At 42.5% G+C, this 12,804-nt stretch overlaps 1 protein-coding gene and 1 long non-coding RNA gene across 4 annotated transcripts; one reads left to right on the forward strand and one right to left on the reverse strand.

Moving 5' to 3' along the window:
* Positions 1–3,905: 3,905 nt before the first annotated feature.
* Positions 3,906–9,446, reverse strand: KLHL23 (kelch like family member 23). Of its 3 annotated transcripts, XR_005626946.1 has the most exons (4): positions 7,556–9,446; positions 5,837–5,989; positions 4,094–5,330; positions 3,906–4,033 (listed from the first exon to the last, which is right to left on the reverse strand). XR_005626946.1 is itself a non-coding variant. In XM_039703656.1 (3 exons), the coding sequence occupies exons 1-3, from the start codon at positions 8,766–8,768 to the stop codon at positions 5,020–5,022; spliced, it is 1,677 nt and encodes a 558-aa protein (XP_039559590.1). In that variant the 5' UTR covers positions 8,769–9,446; the 3' UTR covers positions 4,052–5,019. The 3 variants fall into 3 exon arrangements, 2 of the variants coding, with proteins under 2 accessions (XP_039559590.1, XP_039559714.1); XM_039703656.1 differs by lacking the exon at positions 3,906–4,033 and having other exon boundaries at positions 4,052–5,330; XM_039703780.1 differs by lacking the exon at positions 3,906–4,033 and having other exon boundaries at positions 5,111–5,274.
* On the forward strand, positions 8,678–12,730 carry LOC120500329. The gene is made up of 3 exons (XR_005627075.1): positions 8,678–8,735; positions 10,925–10,935; positions 11,032–12,730. It is a non-coding gene; the product is annotated as an uncharacterized LOC120500329 (long non-coding RNA).
* The last annotated feature ends 74 nt before the right edge of the window (positions 12,731–12,804 follow it).

A 12,804-nucleotide genomic window follows, 5' to 3' on the forward strand; every position in this document is an offset into this window, starting at 1 on the left:
AGGTTTCTTGGTAGTATTACCCCAGTTCATAGATCTGTGAACAAAGGCTGCTGGCAAAGATGGTTTTGCACTCATGTCTTGCATGAGGTTTATCAGGAGATTTGACCATGCACCTTCTGCCCTTCTGCTGCTTGCAGGGCAGTAACATCTTTCAGAGCATCTAGATGACTGGCAACACAGAGGCAGGGAAAACTCCCCTGAGGTGCCCCTAATACAGGAAATTATGTTCTTCATCAGAATGCCCCGTTGGCAGCCTCATCTTCTTATTTTAGTAGTTGAATTCCCCAATAACTGTTCAGCCTACTGCAGTCTGCAGTATTCCCATTTCCTCCTCTTCCTGATCTCAAAGCCACATTCAGTCCTTGGAACTTCTTGTAATTCTTCAGCACCCACAGCCTTGAAAGGTGCTGTGCTTGCACCTGTACCTAACACTGCAGCACTCTTTGAAGCATGATTTCAGCAAGTGTTAGTTGCCAGCTATGCTGAGTGTGATCCCTTTATCTGTAAAGCACTTGACAAGACCCAGGCCAGAGCACCCAAGCCAAGAGCTGCAGTTACTTCAGAGAGGTCCCACATGAGCCACCCTGACTACAGGAGACTAAAGCTTTGCCACCATTCAGGTGCTGGTACTGTCTCCACACCCTGCTTGTGAGAGAAATCAGTGTTCTCTTCTACATTATACCAAATCTAATTTAATGGCAACCTACAGAGCAGTCTCTGACTGCTGTCCCAGTCTGCCTCAGCCCAGGCACCAAAATACTCAAACCCAAAAAGTCAATTTCCACATAAGGCTCACCTTCACTGTTAAGAAGAGAAAAAAATAAAAGTCTACTTCCTTAGCAGTGTTTTCAAGGTTAATACCAAAAAGCATGATCCAACACAAGACTTAGAACAAGTCCTTTAAAATAAGTCTTACACATGGAGGAGTTTTTCTAAAAAGCATCCTTTTAGCTGCGAGTAACAAACTTAGTAGTCTTAGTAGGGAAGACTAAGAAAGACTCAAACTTGCCATGCATGGAATTCAGTTCAGTGACTGAGCTCTAACCTATTTAGAAGAAAAGCAGAAGCAACCTTCTAATTTAAGAGAGATTTCTAGTCTTTGCACATGCTCACTTCAGACTCTGCAGCTCAGTCATCTGGCACAAGACAACTTCCAGATCAATAGTTTTCAGTTGCTGTGCAGCAGTGAAGACTGATAAATGAATGAACAGCTGCAATGAACAGCTGCAATGAACAGCAATCACAGTCTGAACTGCATGCAAAATCCTACAAAAGATTTTATTTTAAAGGCTTCTTAATAAACTATACTGACTTGTTCCTTTCATGTGCCAAAAGTCTCCATCAGCACCACATGAAACATTAAAGAAACCAGGTTAAAATAAAGCAAGTAGTCATTAGGTTTAAATTATAAACAATTATAGTCAACCCCCATAACTAGAACAATTAGATCCCACACTGTATTAGCTACATCATCCCAAAAGAACTCCCTAGTAGATTTTCCTCTTACTAGCTATTTAGCTTGAAGCTCAAGACGAAGTTTAGTTGAGGGCTGAGTATTCTACCATTACTGTAATAGAGCGAAAAGCTTTTTTTTAATAATAAAGCTTCCCCAATAAGGTAACAGGGATCATATTATGCCTCCTTCAGAACCCCTGCATAAGAGGTCTGAGCGTGGTTTTTACCTAAGGGTAAGGGTTAATTACAGCCACACATTTTCAGAGATGTTAACTTTAACAGATTTGGTTTTAGTAGAATCGGTGCAATGTAGAAAAAAATTCTTAGAATTCCTGAAGTAATGGAAACGTCGGCCCCTGAACTGTGCCAGGAGACCATGAGTTTGCTGCTGACACTTTCACATGGCTGCAGCGCCAACATGCCCTCCTCGGACAGCCTCGGGCGCCGCGGCCCAGCCTCACCTCAGCCCGGCAGGAGCGGCAGCGCTGCCCTCGGGCCGGGCCCGGCTCCCCGCGGCGGGAGCGCTGCCGCCGGCTCCGCCTGCCCGGCACAGCCCGAGAGGGCCGCGCGCGCCGGGATGGCGGCCGGCCTTTGTGCGCCGGGAACAAATGTAACAGCTCGCATTTGTACTGCAGTGCTATATTCACATTTATTAATTAGTGCAAAGGCTCACTTAAACACTACAGATGTACTGCGGGCATCTGCAGCGCTACAAACACGGGGATCGCAGACGTGAAAATTTTAAGCAGTAGTATTGACTTCACAATTGATTTCACTGCCACATTACTTCACTTTCTAGTTAATGGGTGAAACAGTAAAACAGTGTCTACCGTAGTACATATCCAATGGCACGATTATTCAGTGTTTACATTCAACTGTTTTTAAAAGCGTATTACACACGTGGCTAAGAGTTCCTGGTAGGCTGCTGACCGGAGGTCAGAATCCTATTGCTCCTGAGTTCATTTTCCTGCCTGTGCCCAAGACCTGACTGCAACACATCTTCTTGGGATGTGCTACATGAGTTAGCTTAAAAGGGCATTGTAGGTTATTGTGAAAAATAGCACCAGTTGAAATTTAACCATTAGGCTGAACTTACTCATCTCTCCATTTATTCTAATGCATTGAAAATCTCTGAGAAATTAGGATTCACATGCAGTACTAAGCTGTAATTTCTTTCACTTTTATTTATACCAGACCAACTAAAGGCTTTTTTTTCCACTTTGCACATACCATTTAGGCCAAAAGCAGCATTTGCTTGCCTGCAGCTTGCCCAGGGGCACAGAGTCCAGCTTCCTGTGCCTATGCTCCAGCTCTGGAACTGCACTGTCTTTCACCAACACCAAGCACCTAGTTTGCAAGCAGTTGGCAAGAGGACTGCTTAGGGGTTTGGTTTTGTTAGTCCTCACCTTGTTCTTAGATCCTTTCACTGACTCATGACTGTTGGTGACACGATACAGGCCAGAATGAACCTCAAGGCCAGCCATAAGCAGCTGTTCTATGCTCGTGTTTTTCAACAAACATGAAACTTCATGGGTACATAATTTGCACTGAAAAATTACATAAACACGTTGAGTTCAATGTGGTTTCATTCAATACAAAGATCACCTTCATGTTCTTGTGGTGTCCTTTCAATCTCCACCTGCCCTTGAGCAATTGTCAGCTGTGGAGATTTCCAGGAGAAACAAATTAATTTTATTTCTTGCTCACCTGCTTGGCCCACACATTTCAAACAGCCTCGGAGTTCAATTCTCCACTCTTTAGAGTCTTTAAACAAGTTACATCGGATCCCTAAATAGATCTCAGTGAGATGGGTAACAAAGCAAAACACTGAAAACACACACACACACAAGCTTCTGACATAGTGAGGCAACATACGAAAATATCAAAAAAAGAACTGTACATGTACACCACAGAACTTCACATCAAAGCCAGAGCTGAGTGCCACCTGCTACCAGCAGCCAAATGCAAGTCAGAGATAGCATAAAAATGTGAAAGAATTTTTAAAAAGCCAAAAATGCTTATGATCAAGCAAAGAAATATTATAAACTCAGAGGTTACTGCTTGGAAAAGTCCTTTATTTGTATGTGAGAAATCCAATAAAACCTAAATTTATTTTTAGATGGCAGTGCTTGTGTGGGAAATTCCCACCACACCCTATGGCAGCTCTTTGTTGTCCCTGCCTCTCACACCAACGTCTAACAGCTCTTTCTGCAGTCATTTTATAAAGTGGACTGGGGGATCAGTGCTAAAAGAGCCTTCTCTGTTCCCCAAAGCATTTCTTCATTTGGATCACCACTGTCAGGCCACAGAGTGTGATCTGTTTGTCTGTTTGTCTGTTACAAAAATCCACTTTCTACACAAAATTTGAAGCTCTCCTATTAAGTTTTGAGAGAAATAATAAATAAATCAATCCTATAGATCACATTTTTCATGCATAACATACAACATCACGTTACAAAAATCCACTTTCTACACAAAATTTGAAGCTCTCCTATTAAGTTTTGAGAGAAATAATAAATAAATCAATCCTATAGATCACATTTTTCATGCATAACATACAAGTTCCTTTAGTTGTTACCTTTGCTCAAGCCATGTTTTTCATGCATAACATATTTTGACAAGTTCCTTTAGTTGTTACCTTTGCTCAAGCCACAGTTTAGAAAAGATCAAATGGTATTAAACAAAATAGAAAAGTTTGAATCTCAAGCAGATGTTAGTTCTCCAGTCTCTCTCATTTCCTCCTTCCACTCCACACAGGCACACATCTTGAGTTGATATTAAAAAAGAGTTAACACATTAAGGCTTTTCTCTGAACAGCCCTCCCCACACAAAAACACCCAAACTACAAATACCTGTGCATCAGCCAAAGATCCCATTGCAAAGCCTTGCAGAGTCTTTTTTCATTTCTCATTGGCAATGTCGAAGGGAGTGTGAAAATGGCAAAGAGAAATGCTCTTTTACTTCTCCTTCAGGAAAACTAGTGCATGCTTTTGGCCTGTGCCTGGGCTACTACCAACATTTCTTCCCTCATTCCTAGCCTAAGCTCTTCTTTGCTCTGGCATTTGAAGGTAGAGTTAGAGGCATCCTGTAAATGCCCATTTCTGAATCTGATAACCTAGTTATCCCAGTGATATTGCTCTGCATATACCATACACTTAACTTGTGTCAGTGGTCCATTTCTACAGCTACCTTCAGAATACAAAGATTTCATCTTAAGACCAGTAGTCCTTAGAATCGTATTTTGTTTGGCTTTACTCATCTTAGCACCAAGTCATAGTTTCATCCAGTGATGAAACAAAAACAAATCCATTTTTCACAGTAGATCCTATGTTGCTGTATAAAGTATTATAAAAGAGCAATTTGAGAACTTCCGTGACAAAGTATGATTGGACTGAAAAATATATGGAAATCTTGTTACCACATTTATGTTTCTGAGTTGTTTAAAACAAGAACAAATTACATCTAGTTATTAACAATGTGCACTAAGTGATTGTATTAGACAACCCCTCATGAGGTAATCAGTACTGTTATGAATACTGTAACAGCAAGATGGAAATGAAATGCTTACACATTGTACACACAGACACAGCCGTGTGACCGCATGGCACTGGGAAGATTACCTACTGCTTCCCATTTGTTCAGTTCAGGGTCGTATTTCTCAATGCTCTGCAGGTATGTTCCTTTTGAATAGGAATATCCTCCTGTTACGTAGATGCATCCGTTCATAACCACCGTGCCACACTCCATCCTTCTCTCCATCATGTGAGCCATCTGCTTCCACTCATTTTGCTCTGGGTCATAGCAGTCAGTGATCGTGGTCTGGCCACCCACAAAATAGATCTTGTTTTGTAACGTAATTGAACACAATCCATATTCTTCAGAAAGAAAGGAATACAGTACAACTCAGCACGATAACATCAACTTAAACTGCAAGTACATGGCAAACATTGGGCACCACTGAGGGCAGCTGAATGTCCTCATTGAGCTTAGGAGGCACCTCAGGATTTTCTGCTACACTACAGCACCAGTACTCAGTGAAAATTGCTTTAAAATCTTACTGTTACCAGATGTAGAACATAGAGAAAACCCTTTTAAAATCAATATAGTTTTTGTCAAATGTCAATGAATTTTAACAGAAAGTTATATTATTTAATAGAATGAGGACATTCCTTAATTCAGTATTTATACAGTGATTTCTATAGAACAGATACTTGAAGAAGGTCTTCCTTTCCACTTTCAGAGTTTGGAAACAGCCCTTGCTGCCCTACAGGCATTTCTTTTTTTAACTAGGAATATGCCAAAAACCCCTAACTGGGCTTAAGGACTCCCAGGTACACTTGTAATCAAATCAAGCTCTGTGTTTGTTAGAGAAATTATTTACCTGGATGTGGACTTGTGGTGACTATACTCCACTCATTGCTACCTGAATGGTATCTCTGGATTTTATCGTAGGTGCAGCTTCCCCTGTACCCATAGTGGCCTCCAGCGACATAGATGACTTCATGCAGGACACAGGCAGTGGCATTTCCAACTCCTGTTCACAGTGTGAAAGTCAAACATGCATTCAGACTTCACGCAATAAACATGGTCTCTTCCATACATAACTCCATTTCAAATGATTTGTTAATATTTATTAACATTATATGCTTGCAGGTATTTAACTGAATGTGAATACAACAGATTTATCAAGATATTAACAAAAGTCAAGAATGACTAAATAAAACTGCAGTAACCAGTATATATTGCACATAATACAGCTACCCAATAGTTCACAGGACTTTTAGGCAGTAAGTAAAGTCACATTGTCTTACTGATTTTGGAATAGGCAATTAGTTTCACTGTTTCACTAAGTTAGAGTTATTAAAAAATCACTTAGATGGCAAGAGCAAAGACAATGGGAGTTGAAATTATTCAGTGTCTTGGGGTATCTTTTCTGATACTTTTGGTCATTCTCATGACATTACTAATTAAACTATCATATATATGAGGACACAAACATAATGGAGCCATTTTAACTGCATCTCTAGGACAACAAAATGAAATAAAGCAAAGGGGGGGGTCTGAGCATCTTAGTTTCACACTTATAAAAACTGGGCAAAACAACTGCATAGAATATGTAACTCATAGCGTTAGCACAGCATTTCTACTTTTGAAGGAAACTAAAAGAAAATAGTAGCAATGTCTGAGGAAAACATACAGTGGAGAAAGTTGTAAAAGCCTGCTTTTTTTCTTTTACATATACATCCAAAAAATCTCTTGTACATAGAAAAATATCATGTTGCATTAACTTACAGTACATTTTTATAACTAATTATAAATATTTGCATTCATTTATAAAAATGTATGATAACATGTATAACTGTAGTATTGTTGTTACTGTTACAAAATAAGCACAGAATAGTCTGAGTTGGAAGGGACCCAGAAAGTTCATCAAATCCAATTCTTAAGTGAATGGCACATACAGGGATCAAACTGGTGACCTTGGCATTATTTAGCACCAGGCTCTGACCAGCTGAGCTCATCTCAGTCAATACCCTTTGGTTAGGCTGTGATTCATACATTTTTAGTAGATCACTACTTTGGCTGCTAGAAACAGGTATTAGTGCTTTTCATTATCCTCTCACTAAAGATTAAACAAAGGATCCTGAACAGATGATACACAGAAATAGGTGGGAACTCCATGCAAGAAGTTTTAAATTATGACACCTTTATAAATGACTGCATGGAAAATCGTATATAAAAATAATACAGTCCCTTTACTGGAGCTTGCTCTTTGGTTGTGTACTGAATGGACTCTTATCCTGGGTAGTTTTCTGATTTCTTTCTAGTTTGAACAAAAATTTTAGTCATGAAAGAAGGCAAAATTAAACTGAGACTACTACTTACTTTTCTACCCGCTATTCTATGGCACAGCCCAGCATAGCATTTGGATGGTTGTGGTTATTTGAAGACCTGAACCAAAGCCCACCAACATTAACTGAAAATTCCCATGAACTTCTCTAGAATTTGGATCAAATCCTAAATGTTTCCATGGCAATTAAAAATGGCAAATATAAAAGAGTTGGCATTGGAGGCAGACACCATACAAAAGTTTACCTACCTTTGATCATGTTTGCAATGGGAAGCCATCTCTGTATTAAAGGATCATAAAACTCAGCTTCTTGGACTGGAGCTCCCTTCCGGTACCCTCCCAATGCATAAATGCAGCCACTCAAGGAAACGGCGCAGTGGTAATACCTTGCGTCGAGCATGGGGCAGCCTTCTGTCCACTCATCTCTCTCGCTGTTATATATCCACACGGTGTCAAGAGCTTCAATGCTCTCTGTTCTGTAACCCCCTGTCACATATATGTCCGGCCCCAAACTAGTGACCCCATAGCTCTCTCTGGTGTGATCTGGCATCTCTGTTCCCTGGACCCATGCATCAGTTAAAGGATCCCAAACATGCACTTCTGATAAGGGATGCCAATAATATCCTCCAATTACATACATGGCTGCTGTGGATCTTCTGGAAAGACCTTTGGGATTGAGGTTCAGGGCATTATATATGAGTGACCTTATCTTACTGTCATTGAGTCGGCATTTTTTTTGCAGGCTTAAAGCTGACCTCAAATACACATTATCTAAGTCTAATTTGATGCAGCTCAGCACTTCGCAGATGTCTTCAATTCTTCCTTCCACGTTGTGTGCCACCCACTTAATGACAGCTTCAATGGCTGCCTCTTCTTTCTGCACATTGAGATTTTCTCTGGAGAGGATATAAGAGAGCTTCTCCTTGCCAATGTCCAGAAACTCTTCCTGCTTCCACACTTCTTCAAACTGCCATAACAATATCCTTCTGGACTCCTTCTCCAGCTCTGAGCAATCATGATATTCAGCAAAGGAGTGCATCCCAATGCAGTTGTCAGTATCCAAGTGCCTTACCAGAAACTGCTCACAGGCTTTCTTTACTGACACGAACTGGAGCAGGTCTGCAGCCTGGAGTAGGCTTTGGACATTTCTCTTTGTTATCTGGATCTGTGATGTGTATGCATAATTCACGAGAGCTTCCAGTACTGCATGGCTGAGCCCGGGAAGGCTGATCTGGTTTTTGGATTTTTCTTTCATATCGGCTGTGAACATGGCTTTAAAATAACTGCTGCAGGCTGCCAGGGCAGCTCTGTGGCAGTGGAAGATGACCCCCGAGGCGCACTGCAGGCTGATGTCGGTGAACAGCCCGTCCAGGTAAAACGCCCGGAACGCCGCCAGGAAGCCGGCGGGGTGCGCGGAGTCCTTGTAGAGGTACGCGTACTCCTCCTGCCCGGCCGCGGCCATCGCCGCGCCCCGCAGCTCCCGCCGCTTTGTCCGCTCCGCGCCGCTCCGCGCAGCCCGGCCGCCCCCGGCTGCGGACCCGCCCGGCACGGCGCTTACGGGGGCTCCCAGCCCGCGGCGGCCCCTGACCGTCTTTGGAAGAGCCGCTGCCGGAGGGAGCCGCGGGGCCGCAGCGACAGCTCCTATTTTGGTGCCCCGGCCCCCCCGCGCCCGGCCCGGCCCCCGCTCGCCTCGGGAAGGTCCGGCCCGAAGCGCTGCCGCCGCCGTGCAGGCGCTCCCCACCCCGGGCAGGGTTAGAGGCTGTCTGCGGGGGTGACAGAAGGCCCGGCCGTGTTAGGGACAGGAGCAGATGCCTGGGGAGCGTCACCAGCTCGGTGTCACTCAGCCGCACAACAAAGCGGGGGCCTCGGCCGCCGCTGTCAGCGACCTAAAGCCGCCTCTCGCAGCGGCGCCCCGCGCTCCCAGGGCGCTTGCAGGAGCGATACTGGGAAGAGCAGCAAGCTCCAAGGGCTCCCCCATTACCGGAGAGCAGGAGTCGAAAGGGAACAGCCACAGCTCTCCCCAAACTCCTGAATCTGGCAGGGTTCAAAGGACAGTAACAAATTATGCCCACAAACAGATTCCAACAATAAGAAATTTTTTCAGGAAGAAGGCTATATTGGCTTCTGTAACTCCTGAAAATGTGATTCACAATTTAAGAAGGACAGTAACAAATTATGCCCACAGATTCCAACAATAAGTAATTTTTTCAGGAAGAAGGCTATATTGGCATCTGTAACTCCTGAAAATGTGATTCACAATTTAAGAAGTCTTTTTTTTTTTTTCTGGTTCAAGCAGCGGTGGGTTCTCCATCTGCAGCAGGCTTCGGAGTCTTTGCATCCAGCAGCCAGGCTCTCCCTGCCCCAGCAGAGCAGGGAGATTGAAAGAACTGCCAGTAATTTCTTCAACCAAAAGGAGGAAAATATTATTATTAGCTAAGTGCCAGCAATACCCAAAAGGAGAAATTTTGATAGTTCCCACTCAACACAGATGAAAAAGCATAATATTTTTCTTTTAATTACTGGTAGTATTTCTGTCACAATGCCCAGCAGAAGTATGAACTAAGGAAATCCAAACAGGAAAGTGTATATGGTCATACCTGCCATCCTTGCTCCCTTGCTAACCCTGCACCAGGATTCAAAGTGTCCCTTGGCCTTTACACAGTAATATAAGACAAAAATAAAATGATCCAAACAAACCAAAAGAAAAACACACAAAACCAAAATTTCCCCATACCTACACACATCTATGCCCTCCTTTTTTAAAACCCCTCTCGATGCATTGTCAGCCCAGAGAACTGGAGTTCTGTAGTGCAACCCAGGAATTACAACAGCCCTGCTGTCTGACACAGGCCTGTCCCTCAGCTACATGACTCCATTTCTTCATCCAGAAAATTCTCTTGTGCAGCCCTAAGCCTTCATACATCCCCATGCCAACAGCTTTGTTTTGGTTGCATTTTCCATTTCATCAGCTTCCTATGGACAAGCAGGAACTTCTTTGAAGTGTTGGTTATTGCACTAGCTCACAATACTAAGGCTAAGTACTCGCAGTCATGGTGTACGACAGCACCCCTGCTACCATACAGAACGTTTCCCATACAGGTACGACTTCCCTTATGCATTTTTTCATAACATTTTTACCTAAGTCATCTCCCCTGCAGAGAGCAAGTCAGCAACACTTAGTACTGAACATGAATCCCCCTTCACATCCCTTTTCCCTGTCTTTTGGTTGGGCTACCAGCTTGAACCAGCTTCACTCTTTGGAGATACTCATCTCCCCTCCATTGTAACCAAACGCAGAAAATTTTGGTAATTTTGTGCTTCAGAGAAGTTCTCACTTTTATTACGTGGGGAAAAAAAAACCCAAACAAGACCTGATTAATAGCCTAATGGTCTGCCTACTGGAATTGAAAAATTTATTCTGTCTCCAACATGCACTTTGTCTGGCAAATATCATCAGCACTACCCTCCATTTGAAGTGATTAGAACATAATTGCTAATATTTCAAGTACTCTGCTTAATCTACTCTCAACTCCTGCTTCAGCACTTTAATCAAAGCCACAGAAAAATCCTTTTTTGAGCGTGAAGAACAATTTCGCATCCAATATTTCACTCTCACAGCAAATTACAAGGTAGGTCCCTTAAGGCTAAAAGAACAATAGTTCTTTTGTGTAAGTGGAAGAAAAAGCTGAGTAATCATTGATATACTACTTTTTGTTGGTTTTAAGCAAGCTGTATCCAAGATCTGGGGACAAACTCAAAGCAAGCTATTCCATAACTAAGTTCTGAAAAACACAGAAGAGACCAGCACAGAATCTGGAATATTCAGCAGAATCACATCTGGAATTAAGGAAACACCCAACTGTCCTGGTTTTGGCTGGGATAGAGTTAACTTCCTTCTTAGTCACTGGTTAGTGCTGTTTTGGATTTATTATGGGAATCATGTTGATAACACACTGTTGTTTTGGTTGTTGCTAAGTGGTGCTTACCCATATTCAAGGACTTTTCAGTTTCCCATGCTCTGTCAGTGAGAAGCTGCACAAGGAGCTGGGGCAGCATGGCCAGGACAGCTGGGGTATTCCCCAGCATGGGAGGGGACACTCAGCACAGGAACTGGGGAGTTGGCTGGGAGGGGCCCATCGCTGCTCGGGGGTGGGCTGGGCATCCAGCAGTGGGTGGTGAGCACTGTATTATACATCACTTGTTTCTCCTGAGCTTCATTCCTTTCTCTCTCCTTTTCATTACAATTATATCAATTTAGTAATGCGATATTTTATTTTGTTTCAATTATTAAATTGTTTTTACCTCAACTCACAGGGTTTAATTTTTTCCTCAGTTCTCCTCCCCACTGAGTGGGGGATTGGAGTGCACAAGCTGCTCTACTTAGCTGCCAGCTGGGTTCAAACGATGGCAACAACTTAAAACCCGAAGTAATATATGAAATTGTCCTATGCAACAGCCATTACCTTTCTTTTGTATGACCTATAAACCAGAAAACTTAAACCTGCCACAGCCTGAGACCCACCAGTCCTTAGGTGTCTTTGTGTCCTTCAGTAAAACAATAGGCCAAGATCCCAAATATGAACATCTCAGACGCTTACCAAATATCCATCACTAAAGCCAGGCTCCTGAGAACTGAAGTGTATTACTTTGGACATCTTAGACAGCAGAGTGTTCAAAGAACCTTCCACAATACAGTAAAATAGGTGGAGACAAGGAAAGAAGTGCACAAGGGAAATTTATGAAAACCAGCAGCCTGAAAACAGGCAAGACCACTCAAAAATCTTCAATTAATGAAAAAGCAGGTACTGACATAATGAAATGTCTAGAAGAAAATGAGAATAACATTGCACAGAAAACAAAAGAAGACAGATATGGCAACTGCAGGCTGCTGAGCTACTCCTCAGACATCTGCAACTGAGGTACTGTGAAAGTTGGCCTAATCTCTCAGTTATTAAAGCACTTAAGCTAAATATGATCTCAGTTTAATAGTAAACTACGTCAGCATTTTGAACCTTTTCTGATATATAAGAATAAAAACATTTGGCATGAAAACACATTATTAAACTTTAATGAGACTTACTTTTAATACCTTTATATGCACAGTCCAATACTTGGGGCTCATCTCACTGTCAGTCATAAAGAGAAAGACTGCATGCTCACAAACAATCCTTTAGAACTACTTAGAACAATCTGTTTAAAAGTTAAAATGGACATAGACACTTCCTGCCAGACTCTAAAAGATTGTGCTATAGATAAAAATGAGAATGACTAGGTAAATCAGTGTATACAATGTAAATGTATGTACCATTCTGTGAGCCTGTGCACTGCAGCAGCAAGCAAGGAGGAAGAAAGGCATCTGGCTGGCTCAGAGCTGTCAGCATGGAAGATCAAACCAGTGTCAGCTCTGTAGAGAGGCAGCAGCACGCTCTGTAGGCAGAATGGGAGAGAGACTTTTCTTTAAACAAAAAAGCAACATCCTTACAGCTTTCCAGAAGAGA

This window comes from Passer montanus, unplaced genomic scaffold (genome assembly GCF_014805655.1).
Source record: "Passer montanus isolate IOZ18808 unplaced genomic scaffold, ASM1480565v1 scaffold1, whole genome shotgun sequence".
In the NCBI taxonomy this organism is placed as follows: Eukaryota; Metazoa; Chordata; class Aves; order Passeriformes; family Passeridae; genus Passer; species Passer montanus.